The 13,506-nt window shown below is 42.4% G+C and overlaps 1 protein-coding gene across 2 annotated transcripts in view; it reads right to left on the bottom strand.

The window, feature by feature from the left end:
* The window catches only part of KCNJ6 (potassium inwardly rectifying channel subfamily J member 6), a 163,586-nt gene that overhangs the window by 34,674 nt on the left and 115,406 nt on the right, over positions 1-13,506 (bottom strand). For both annotated transcript variants that reach the window (XM_053970597.1, XM_053970598.1), the window contains one exon: positions 4,196-5,116. In XM_053970597.1, the coding sequence (XP_053826572.1) occupies positions 4,196-5,116 (921 nt within the window). The remainder of the gene's footprint in view (positions 1-4,195; positions 5,117-13,506) is intronic.

Raw genomic sequence — 13,506 nt, forward strand, 5'->3', positions numbered from 1 at the left:
CTGTTTACTGTATAAATAAACATCCGAGTCAACCTTTTATTGCTTTGCACACATGTTTTCCACAGCTGGCAAGTCTGGCTGTTTCTGTAGCTGTAAAACCTCCTGCAGATGCTGCTCTCAAGGCTGCCCTTTGTCAGAAATATAAATGCACCCTATTCTGAGTTTATTTGTAAAATTATCCCTCTGAACCTGAAGTCCCCTGTCTGGCTTTGTTGCTTGTTTGGTGTGTTTTTTTGGGTTTGTTTTTTTTTTTTTTTTTTGACAGCTACAAATGTGCAGATCACTTTCTTTCCTTGGAACTGTTCAATGCTCAAATGTTTATTTTTAGTCAGAAGGAATTGCCAGAGTGTCACCAAGTGCATCCCACTGGCCAGATGCAACTTCACAAGTCTTGTTCAGAATTTTCCTCCTTCTCACCATTTCCCCCTGTTTTTTTTTTTAATCTCTCTCTCTCTTTGAGTTTATTTCTCTCAGTTTCTCTTGCTACCTGACCTTCCCACTACACCTTCCAAATTTAAAAGGCTTTCCTATTCTTCTTATGGGTCTATTTCCATATCAGAATTATACATTTGCAAGTCTTGCTTAACTTTTTTAAACACCTACTTTGCTTACGATGATAAGACTTCCCTTAGAAATAGATTTCAGCAGGTGAAAAAGGCTTAAAAAGTTTAAGCCTGTGGCTAGGATTTAATTATCATAAAATATTCCTAACTGTAGCTTATTTTACATTTAAAACTCTGGGAAATGGGGGCTGCAAGATGTGGAAGTACCAGATGTGTCCTCCAGCTGCAGTGAAGTTTGGTTGGATTTTTTTTCCCCCATTCCTCAAGGCTCCTCAGTGGTTCCACGGCAGCCTAATGTGCTTTTGTTGTCCCAAAATCGATGTTTTTGGCCACTGGAGAGATGTGCACCACCATCAGGGAAAGCACAGAGATAAATCTTTGCAAAAGTTTTATCCTTCGAGTCCAAAGAGATATTTTTGAATGTTGTTGTAAATAAATAAACCGAGAAAAATGCATATTGAAAGGATCTGTAACAAATATTTTTAAAAACCAGCCTTATTTTGTGTGTTTGATGATGCTGGATGAAGGAGTCAGATTGACTTCATGTTTTTGGAAAATGCCTTGCTGAGGATTCTGCCCTCAAAGTGATTTTCATGGTAGAAAAACGGGAATAACCAAGGTGTAGGGATTGTCTCTGGGATAATATTTTGTTATCTCATTTAGAAAAGACACATCCACTTCTTTTTGCATCTCAGGAAGTTATGGCAATGCTTCTATGGGGAATGAAGGGATCCTTGAGTTGAACTTTCTGCTGAATTTTAATTTGGTTAATTATTTTAATGTCATTTAATAAAACACATTATTCTTAATTTCCTGTCCTAACACACAATGCAGAATTCCCGTCACAATCCATAAAAATTGTGTTTCATACAACAGATAAATGTGATTTTGGAGCACTTAGGGTGGAAAGTATTATAAATGTATTTACCTGTTGAGCCAAATTTAAGCAGAATCAATAATTAATAACAATATTAGCAAAGGTTTACCTTTATCATTTCCCATTTTATTTCTCCTTGAAGCTGAGTGGGGAAGCTCTGAAAAAAATTAAGGGGTCGTTTTCCCTGGTCAAATTTGGGAGTGGCTTTTCTGATGGATGACACAATCTGGTGACCTCGGTCTGCTTTGGATCCCTCAGCAATGACACTAAATGAGGACACTGCTCTAGGTGACATCACATTTTTCCTGGCTTCAGCTTTTGTAATTTTGGATTCCATAACTCTGCCGGCAGGAAGGCAGCGTTGGGTTTTGCTGCTGTGAGCAGCTTCTTTCCCTGCTCTCACTCTGCATCAGGTGGAAGAGGGAAAGGTGAATATTTGACTGCCTAAACTGGCTTTCAGCGTTTGCCAGGATGCAATGCGTAAATATTTGTAAATTAAAAGAGTGAAAATTCCTAGTGTTGGGTAGAAGGTTGGCCGGATTGTACCTTCAACAAAAACAACTCAATGCATGAGATCAAAGCACAGCACAAGAAGCTTCTTCTGCACAAATGTATTTTAGAAATTGTGCTGGTAATTCTGACATTATTTGATGCCCTCTGCTCATATCTCACCCAGCAGGAGACTCTACCCAAACAGAACAGTCTAAAATGGGAAATGGACCCATCCAGGGCTGGGGAATCTCTTTAATGCTGGATATCTTCCATGGATTTCCAAATCACAGCATTCAGTTTCTCTCTTGATATCGACTGGAAAGGTTTGAGATAACGACAAATTTGATTTTATCTCAAACTTTGCCAGCCCAAGCAGTCAGAGGGTTTTGTGCTGCAGTGAAGGCTGGCGATGGCTGAGTGGGAGAGGTGGCCAGGCCAGAGCAGCAAAGGACACCCCAGAGAGCCCTGGGGTGTGCAGGGGTGAAAATGAGCTGAGAGAAGGGAGGGGTCACAAACTGAGAGAGATGAGACTCTAAACCGACAAATCCACATTTGCTGCACTGCAGAAATATTCTGTCTTTTGATCTTGTAGGTGGTTTTTGGTGAGACTTTTTTTTTTTTTATTCTTCCACTACTTGCCAATCACTTTGCTGGAAAACACGGTGTTCAGCAAACCTGAAAATATCCCCCGCCCCCTTGGGATGTCAAGTTCCTTCAGCTGCAGTTCCGAGATCTCAGGATGGTTTTGGGGAACAAACAGCAATTTCCTCATTGTCTCACCTGAAGGTGATGCTGATGTTTGAAATCTCTGTGCCTACTGCACAGATCAGGAGCACTAAACATTTCATCTTGATTTCTCTTCAGTACCACCTACTTCCTGGAAAATTTGGAAGCCTTGCATTTACCACTTCAAATTCCCTGCCAAGTTCCTTTCAGTTTTTGTTTTTTTTTTTTTTTTTTTTTTTTTTTTTTTTTTTTTAGGTTTTTTTTTTTTTTTTTTCCCTGCTCCATTTTTGTCTCACACGTTTATTATATGGTGACAAATGCAGTTTTCTTCTGACACCACATAATAGATGTGTGAAACACACACACATGTTCTTGTAAGAGACTGCTCTTTATTTCCTGGCTCCAGTTGCAAAACATGAGTCAGGGCTGGAAAGGTTGTGCCTCTGTCAGAGCTGTGGAATCCACGTGCTCAAACTTTCCCGCAGTCGTGGGGAAAAATGGCAGATCTCATTTTTATATTTCTATAATCAGTGTTTTCCCCTCCCCCAAGCACATCAAATCTTCATTTTATAATAGCCATTCCCATGTGTTGATTATATTCACTCATTTCAGGCATTGATGCTGTTATTAACAGGAAAAAAGCACCTCCAGCTTCCAAAACACAGATAAAAGTACCCTCCTATAATTCTGGCTTTAATACAAAAAAGAAACATTATTTTAGTGGTGCATTTGCTGTGGATTTCAAGCCCTTTTTTTCCTCTGCACCAAGTGATTTCTGCTGTTCTGCTGCATAATTGCAGGTAACAACCACCCAGCATCTCCACAAGACTCCGGTGACACAACATTCCTTGTTTGTACATCCCAGCTTCCACTGTTCTGAGCACATCTGTGGGGGCCCCAGTGAAACACCAAATCAGACGAGACCTTTTGTGAGCTAGAGTGGAACAAGCCCCATGTTACAAGTTAAAACAAAAAAAAAAAAAAAAAAAAAAAGGAAAACGAGCAGACAAAAAAAAAAGAAAAATAAATAAAAGAGAGAACTGAACACATCATCACTTCCTACTGGATGCAGCCTTGGAATGCCACAGGGCTGGCAGTTGTTCTGCAGATCACCCAGGGGTGATTGGAAGCAGCAGGACCATGGTGCTTCCACGTTAATCACAAACTCAGTTTTGCATTGATTTTCTTTTTTTTTTTTTTTGTTTTTCCCTAAGCAATTTTATCCCACAAGGTCCCTGTGGTTGAGCTGCTCCTGCAATAGAATGACAAATAACTGGGTGACATGCTGTGAAAAATTTAGAAAATGAGAGATGCTATCCCATTTTCCAAACAGAGCAGAAAGAACACTAATTCCGTTAGGCAAGATGGAACAAACAATTAAACTGGGCATGCTTTTAATTTTGGAGCTCACCAGAGAACGGACTCCTTTTTCAAATGTAACGACTGTGGAAGTGATTCCTTTAAAACGAAGCAAAACCACTGATTTTCCTTGCTAAAATTAAAGCATTTACCTCATACAAAGTATAAGAAATGTTACCTGTTGCCTCCACCATTCCTTCTAGGATTACAACAATTTCTAGCTCCTCTTTGGGCAACTGGGCTTTGGAAATCTCCCAGAAAGGACTCTGCTGGTTAATCTCATGGCTGATGATCAGTGGTGAAACCAAAAAGAGACGATCATCCCCTGTGTAATAACCTACGTTGATATCTGTCTGGTTGAGTGGTATAAATTCCCCCTCCTTTGTCTGTTTGGATTTGATCAACTTGGCTCGTATTGATGCCTCTACAATGTGTGAATTCCTAAGGTCTCCTACTCGGAACATCAGACACAGCTTTCCATCCCGCATGGAAATGACTGCGTTTGTAGAAAAAACCAAGGTTTCTGCCCTCTTCTTGGGTTGGGATATTTTCACAAACATGCAGCCAACCATGAAGGCGTTGACGATAGAACCTAGGACAGACTGCACTAAAAGCAGGATAATTCCCTCGGGACACTTGTCCGTGATGACCCGGTAACCGTACCCAATGGTGGTTTCGGTCTCGATTGAGAATAAAAAGGCTGAGACAAACCCATTGAGGTTGCTGACGCAGGGGGTCCACGTGCTGTCCCCTATGTGATCCATGTCCCCTCGCATGTAGGCAATGAGCCACCAGATCATGCCGAAGAAGAGCCAGGTCACCGTGTAAACCATGACAAAGATCAGCAGGTTGAACCTCCACTTGAGATCCACCAGGGTGGTGAAGATGTCAGTCAAGTACCGGTAAGTCTCTCTGACATTCCCGTGGTGGACGTTGCATTTCCCATCTTTCCGAACGTACCTCTGGATTTTTCTCTTGGCACATTCTTTGCTGATGTTTTTTGGCAGATCCTCTCTCGCTTGTTTGGGCAACTTTGGTTGATGGATTGTGACAGGGCTCTCGATGTCCTGCTCCATTGAGTCTTCTTCCAGGACGTTGGCTGCCATGGAAAACATAAAAAACATGGAAGAGTCATTATTCCTCTTTTTATTGCTCTAAGTCAATACACAGCCTTTTCCTGCGTTAATCAATAAAATGATCATCCTGCTTCTTTGCTAACACAAAAATCAGATGCCAAGCACCCTCATTTTATTGCTACGCAGAAATAAAATGAAAGCAAACTCTCGTTTCTTATCAGGTCATCCTATCCACACCCATATTTAAATTCCACAAGATGGGATATTTAAGCAGATATTCCTTCCCCCCTCGCCCCTTTGCAGTTTAATGAATGAAATTGTTTATGCACCGAGAAAGATCTTATGGAGATAAAAGATATAAATGAGGGAATGGATTCACTTGGGGCTGAGCAGAGAAAATGAGCTATTGCTGAGCTATTTTTTTTCCATCAATTGCATTGCTGTGGGGAAAGTATTAAGTACAAGGAAGATTTAAAAATTAAAAAAAAACCCAAAAAAACAGTGTTTAGAAAGAACCAATCCCCCTCTTGTTAAAGGAAAGTTGTAATATCTATCAAGAGCAATTCAAGCACACTTCCACAGAAAATCAATGTCTTGCTGATAATGAGACAAGGAATTGTGTGTCCTTCTCCCAGCAACATAAAAACTATGGTACTTCAGATTTCATTTGAATTCACTGTGCCTGTGGCCTTTATTTCAAGTGTACCTTGTCCTCTAATGATCTGGGCCCTTTTTTTAGTTTCCCAGCCTTTAGAGATAAATAGTTTTATTATGGTTGTGTGCCAGGGAAAAAAAGAGTGTACTGAGGAGGAGAGTGGTTTAATCGAATGTGTTTTGCATGGAGCACATGGTGAGGTCTGGGGTAATTGTTGTTTTCAACTGAAATCCTTCTGTTTTCTGCGGCTTTTTCCTGCAGGAATTTCAGCTCTTGAATTCCTAATTCTTTCCCTTCTGGCTAGCTGCTGTCCTTCTCCTGCCAGACTGTAAAGGGAAAAGTCTTCTGGTGGGTCTGCCCAGGTGCTTGACTCTGAATACAGAATTTCAGAATGGTTTGGGTGGGAAGGGACCTTAAAATCACCCAGTCTTCACCTCATGCTATGGTCAGGGACACCTTCCACTACTCCAGGTTGCTCCAAAACCTGTCCAGCCTGGACTTGAACACTTCCAGGGATGAGGGAGCCACAGCTTCTCTGGGCACCCTGTGCCAGGGCCTCATTGCTCTCCCAGGGAAGGATTTCTTCCCAATATCCTATCTAAAAAGCAGCACTGCTGTGATTTTGTACCAGTCTTTATGGAGTGTTGCACAAGGGGCTGCTCTCAGAGGGTTAGTGTGGCTGTAAAAGTCTTTTTCACTCCTAGAAACATGTGCTGTGCAGCAGATCCTGTGTGGAGTCTCACAGCACCTGCAGCTTTTTAAGATGTGCAGGTTCGTCCCTGTAGAGAAAGATCTCAGCCCCTTGTACAGTTTTATTGAAATATCCAGGGGGAAAAAAGGGCTGTAGCCTGGTTGTCTCTCCTCCTGACCTGCTCCTCTTTCACAGAAAGTCTCAAAGCCTTACAGTAGCACAGAATCTGAGAGCAATTCCATGTTTTAAGGCCATGCACCCCATCCTGCCACCTTCTCAGTTTGCTGTGTGTCTCAGGAGAGCCTTGTCAGGGCTGATGGCAGTGGCAGCACGGGGAGCTGTGTCACAGGGCCCCCAGTTCTGAATGAACTGCCCCAGTCAGTGACAGTGTGCCTGCTTGCATTATCCCTGATGCTGGGGCATGCATGACAAAACACAATCAAAAGGCATTGCAGGGTCTTTGTGAGGCAGACTTAAGCCAAAGCCAGAAAATCTTCACATTTTATGCTCAGCTCTCCGTTGTGCCTAAGGAAATTCCAGTCCACAGGAGTTATCACATCACTGCAGCGACAGAATCCTCAAATAATTATGAACAACCTCTGAAGGCTCTGGCTTTTGAGGCTTTATGTTAAACTACTAATGCTGATATAATGGGGTTCATTATCTTTCAGGCTTTATGAATAATTTGCTTTCCCCTCCCCATCAGAGCCTGGCATGGACACAGAGACCAGGAGTGGGAGAATCCTGTTGGTTTAGAGAATGTTCCTTACTCCTGGCCCTGCTGCTAAAGGGAATCATGTCCCAAACCTCCCTGTGTGAGCATCCCTTACCAGAAATTATCCTGGGAGGGGACCCAGGTGCTGATTTTATTCCTGGCAGCAGGAGGAATGTGAAGGGACATCCAGGGCTGCTCTCCCACCACACCACTCCTGCTTTCCATCCACTATTTATTTCCTATGGAACTACTTTGAACAGTGAAGCACCTTTTATTCAGACAGAAAATTTTTACTGATGCTTTCCAAACGCTCTCTGTGAATTTTGTGCATCACAACCAGCCCGACCTGGCTTTCACAGCACAAGGGAAGGGCTACATTTTGCAAGGGTCCATGGGTTTTGTAGGAGCAGGGAGCTGCTGTCACAGTAAGTGGGATCAGCTTGTGACAGTTCCAGCATGGGAGGGTTTTTCTTCACCTGGAAAAGTTGTAGTGGAGCTCATCTGGTTTTGTAAGGGGGCAGCTTTGGACAACAAACCCAGTGTTGAACCAAGGTCTCTCTCATTACAGCGTTTATTTGACCCTCTTGCAGACATTTCAATTTTCCTGAGGGCATCTGGCCATTTCTAAACTCTCTAGGCTCTTCCCAGTGCTGTTGTTTCTCAATTCTCAGTCTCTTAGAGGAAAAAATTAAGGTCAAGCTTTTTGTCTTTTTTTCTTTTTTGCAAGATGCCCTTTCCTTCTTTCCCTCACCCAATCCTGCTATGAATGAATTCCTTTGTGGAGAGGTTTCTGGATCAGAAGCACAGTTTGTTACCCTCTCCTGGACTGAGTTTTCACTCCAGAGAGAACGTTGGGAGCAGCAATTCCCGAAATAAGTGATCCAAAGGTTATGCATCTGTGTGTTTCCATGGAAATGCTTGATGAATAAGTTTTAAACACATGGCAGGATCCCTGTTCACCACTGAGGCCGAGGAACAGCCACATACTGTCAGTGCCTTTGCCACAAAATACTTTGACTAATTATATTTTTACTTGATATCAACCCAATTAACGTCTGCTGTTTATTTCATCTAATTTTCCTTTTGGTTACATAATGGCTGTCATGGATCCAGGAACAGGGGAGTGAGGAGCAGCAGCCTCACTTGAGAGCTATTTTTGCTCTCTCTGCTTTTCTTTCTGACAAAAAAAATATATACATATTATTAATCTGCACTGCAAAAAAAAGAAAAAAAAAAGGTATTTCTGAACTCTTCCTCCTCGCCCAGTAAACATTATGTTTGTTTGAACACAACAGCCAGGGGAAACGAGCCAATTCAGGCCAATTTAGAGGATTCTGTTCAAATGATCTGCTTTGGTTACTGTCTGAGGCAAAACCTACAAGACATATGAGATTTCAGTGATTTGTTTAATTTCCCAGCAAATGACAAGGAGTTCTACTAAACAAGTCCCTGAATAGTTCACTTGTGTCCTGGCTGTGGCCAAATTGGCTAATTAAGTGTGCCCAGACTTATTATTTAGCATGGAGGGTAAAGAGTGGTGCAGCCACACTTGGATTATTGAACTCCAGTTGTTTTGCAGGCAGGTTAGTGTCATGCAATCTGCCAAACAGGAACAATCTGTGTCCTGAAACGGAGCCAGGAATTGTGTGTGCTCAGTTCTGCACTGGTCCAAACCATGCCAGGGGCCTTTCCAGAAATTTCACCTTGCAGGGGGTTGCGTGCTAGTGCTCAGAACATTTTATTTTCTAGTAAAATTGCAGCAAATGTTGTTGCCATGTTCTTGTCTACTCCAAAGCAGCACTGGAAAGGCACAGTCCTGATTTTCCAAGCACAACCTTTTATTTAGAGCCTGTAGAACAACGTGGAGCCAGAGTCAACAACAAAACAGGACAGGACACTCTCCCTTTGAGGCTGGAAATGTAACACATCAATATAACCCTTAAGCAACCATTCTATCATCAACAATGTGATTTTGGGTGCATTTTGGTAGTGCTGCAGAGACCTTGTTGTGGTGCTGTGCAAACACAAAGCAAAAGGAAGAATATGAAGGGCCTGCTTGTCCAAATTAAGTACTGTAAGGCTATTTTGGTTGTGTATGATTTGCAAAATAATGAGGAGTTTCAAGGGAGAATATTGCAAATCATAACTGACCTTTCTGTAACAGAAGCTGACCTAGAAAGTTCTGTGGACATTTCACTGCAATTTAGTGATTTTAACTCTTGGAACACAGTTGCAAACATTCTGTGGGCAAATTCATTGAAAATGTCCTAATTTCCACAATCATTTACAATCTAAAAATTGCTCTCATGGGCTTCACTGCATGTAGAGAAATGTGCTGAGCAGACACTGTGATTCCTGTCAGCATTCCCCTTTCCTGGTGGGATAAGGGTCACTTTTAAGTGAAGCAGGTGTTTCAGCAGGTGTTTGCATCTCTAAGGTCCAAATTTGGCTTTTGGGAAGTCTCAAGTGTTTTACCTCTCGTTTGCTGTGGTCCCCAACCTCCCTGGCACTGCATCCATCTGTGGAATGTTTGGCAGGACCTGGTGGCTGTTTGGGCTCCCCTGTGGGGTTGTTGGGCTTTTCACAGCACAAGGAATTTCTTGTAGCCTTCAACACCCTAAACCTGCATTGTTCTGTTTCTCCTCTTGATTGCAATGGGAGAAGTCAGAGAAGGGAAGGAGAGATTTCTGAATGCTTTGCCTCATCTCTGGATGGCTTTTGTTTCAGAGCTCTGCAAAATCTCGTTTGTGATGAGCACAGAGGGCTCAGGAACACAGAAATTCTGGGGATAGAGGGGGATTTGTCTGTGGGATGAGCCCAGCCAGATAATCCACACTGCAAAGCACCACAAGATATGAGGAGAAAGAGTCTTGTTCAGAGAAAAAAAAATTGGAGTCTTTTATGATCAGCTAACAACTGTAAGCAGTCATTATCACAGAGCACAGATCCTTTTCCCTGGAAAAGAGAGGAATTAGGATCTGGTCCTGTGCTGTTGAAATCAATGCAAGATTGTCTGTTCACTCAGCTGGAAGCATTGCTAGGCCTCACTTTGGAACGTTGGAGTGCTCAATAAACACTGACTTGGCAAATCTCTTCAAGAACCCAAATTGCTTCTTTGCACCCATGGAATCATAAACCTAATTTCAGAGGGAGCATGCATGTGATGGAGATTTATTTTAGCAGCAGCTTTCACTAAAAAAGACATGAAATGAGATATATTTGTGATTAGAAAAGAGACTGTAAGGACGATACTTTGTTTTTTTTAACATTACCTGCTTTATCACTGCCTTCTAATCCAACTTGATAAAAATAATGTTCTACCATTTTCATTTCTTTTAAGCCTGTACAGCTGCAAGAAATCAGTCTGAGTAACACTTTATGTCTCTGCAGTACAAACATTTCCATTCATTCCTGATTCTTGGCCCTTTTATTATGGAGGGTGAAAAAATGAATCTGATAACTCAAATTTAAAAACACATGACTCCAGTTTTGGTAGTCATTTGCCCTTGTAGTTTTTGTCTTGGATTCTAACCAACTTCATTGCAGAATTTACCACTGAAGGCTCCAGAATGCTGTTTTTACATCTGCTTTGCTAAATTTATCTTCATTTGAATCACGGGGAAGCCAAACAGCCTTGGCTGGGTAACGTTTGTGGGGCAATCTAAGAAGTCTGCACCTGGTTTTAAGAAGGTTGTGAACCTGCAAAGATGTGCAGAGACGCTTGATTATCAACATCTTCAGCCTTTCACAAGGCTGTGGGTCCCAAACTGGATTATGAAACTTTTTTGCTACCTGAAGTCTGAGCTCTTGGAGTCAGCGTTTATTCAGAGCCATCTCTAGAGCAAATGCCTGGCACTGAACACGGATTTCTGGAGTAAGGAAAGGTTTCCTGTCAGATTAGTCTTTTACCAGGTTTTTAGCTCCCAGAAAAGCTTGAGCTCAAACTCCAGAGCAGGTTATTTCTGTGTCCAGGGCCAGGTTGGACAGGGTTTGGGGCAACCTTGTCTAGTGGAAGGTTCCCTGCCCGTGGAACTGGATGATCTTTGAGGCCCCTCCAACCCAAACCATTCTGTGATTCCATGATTCCATCATGTCCTGCCCACAACCACTGCAGAGATCAGCCTCCTCAAGCCCTGTTTCCTCTGACAAGGTGACAAAACTGAGGTAAAGCATTTTTTGCACTTGGAAAATGCTTACTGTTGTCAGTGCTGCTGCCAGTGACAGCAGAGACAGCCCAGGTGTGCCAGCCTGAGTTGTGCCACCTGCCAACACCAGAGCTGGGCTCTTCTCTGGTATTTCCATGTGCCAAACCAGTGCCAGAGGGATAACAGGGATTGCTGATGGATCATGGTGCTGCCAGCAGCTGCAAATCCTGGCCACACCTTTGCCTTCTGCTGCCTCTGGGTCAGACGTGTCCCCTGACTTGCTGCAAGGTGTCCTTGTCTAACATGATCCCTGAGGCTTCTTTTTCAGGTTACTCTACCCCAATTATTTCTGCCAGTTGCTATCAGGTGTCTGAATGCCAGAATTTTTGTCAGTTAACAACATTTCTTCAGAAATCTCCTGAGAACTCAGCTTTTCTTCTCCATGGGGTGTACCAGGAAAAGGAGAAAGCATGAAAGACCTGTATTGACCTTATCATTATCAATTTTAAACTGTGTTTATATGCTTTAACTGCTAGAAATAATAAATAAATTCATTCAAAATCTGCTTAAATCAGTGAATATTCTGGGTTGTAAGGAACCTCTAAAGGTTTCAATGTGCTGCTCAACACAGAACCAACTTCTACAGAGTGCACCTCTGAGAAGAGTAGGGCTTCATCTTCTCTGCAGCTTCTTTTTTGCACCTGAGCTCAGCCTTCCAGAGAAATTACACGATTATTAATCAGGTTAAATCCTGATTTCTCCATGTATTCTCTTTACTCTTTTCATGGGAAAAGAGTATTCCCAACTTTTGTGGGAAGAGATTCTTGAGATTTTTTTTTCCCATCACAATGTTCCCGACTGAAAACTCTGGGAACAAAAATGAGCTGATCAGCAGAGCTATTTTGTGTAGAAAATTCTGGCCCAAACATTTCACACAGATAATTCTGACTCACTTAATTCTTCACTGTGTAAGATCTCTGATATCTGGGGAGTTTTCCTGGTTGTTTCTGGAAGTATAAATAGGAATTTGGCTGCCCTGTCCAGTGGTAACTGCACTGCTGATTTAGCAAACTGATTGTTTTGGCTTTGACCCAATTAGTGCTCCAAGAAAATACCTGGGAATGGCTAGGGAGACAGGATGTGCTCCCATTCAGCAGCATGGATGAGATTGGATCAAATTTGGCTTTTTTCACTCTTATCTGCCAATACAACTTCACTGTTGCTCTCTCAGACACCTCCACAGACTTTCACCTCACCCCTGCTTAAAGCAACATAAACCCCTGGCCTACAACTCAGACCTCACCTTGTTCCAGATAATTGGAAATAGCAAAAAAAAAAAAAAAAAAAAAAAAAAAAATCACTGTTAATAAACTAATTTTCTCTTAAAACCAAGAGAAAGTCCCCACAAGACTCAGGACCAGGTGCTCTGCAGTATGACTTGGACATCTTGTACTGCTTGGTCTCGAGGCTGCAGAACCATTCCTGGTTTTATTTAACATTGTAGATGGAGTTAGCTTGGTGGTGAGGCACGTTCCAGCATGGGAAAAGTTTGGAAATCAAGGCAGGCAGCTTGTCAAAGTCTGTGTGTCCAGTTAGGTCGCCAGAGAGGAGAGAAATGCACCCTCTCAGAAGGAGTTGTTGTCACCAATTTTCATGCCCCTCTTTCCTTGCTGTTTTCTATCCCTATGCTGTTCCTGTCCTTTCTCCCCTTTCCCCCCTGAAGTCAGGGTGTTTTCACTTGAATCTTTGTCCTTGGCATAGCCAAATTCAATATTTCCCTGCATTGCTGAACAACCTTGAGGCAGCCTTGTGCCTGAATATTCACAGAGCTCCTTGGGCAGGTGCTGGAACCACCTTGACTACGCCAACAACACGCTCTGACAGCTCCTTTGCTTTGATCAATGAACTCTCATAAATAAAAGGCAGAGAAATGATGGAGAGGAATATTTTTGGTCAGAAAGGAAGGGCTTGATTCAATCAAGATGCTGAAGCAGTCGAGTGAAACCAATAACTTATGCAATGGTCTGAGGCTGAGGACCAAAGCCAAGAGCTTGTAGCACTTTCCTATCAAAAGGGGCAGAAGAGTTTAGATGTTGATAAAGACCTTGGATCTGATCAGTTTCAGGTTAGAGGACATCAGATGACTTTGAGAGGGCTCACTTTTGCTCTGCAAAACATTGTTTGCACTGAATAACCTTTCCCTGGGT

Source organism: Vidua macroura, chromosome 2, assembly GCF_024509145.1.
Source record: "Vidua macroura isolate BioBank_ID:100142 chromosome 2, ASM2450914v1, whole genome shotgun sequence".
In the NCBI taxonomy this organism is placed as follows: Eukaryota; Metazoa; Chordata; class Aves; order Passeriformes; family Viduidae; genus Vidua; species Vidua macroura.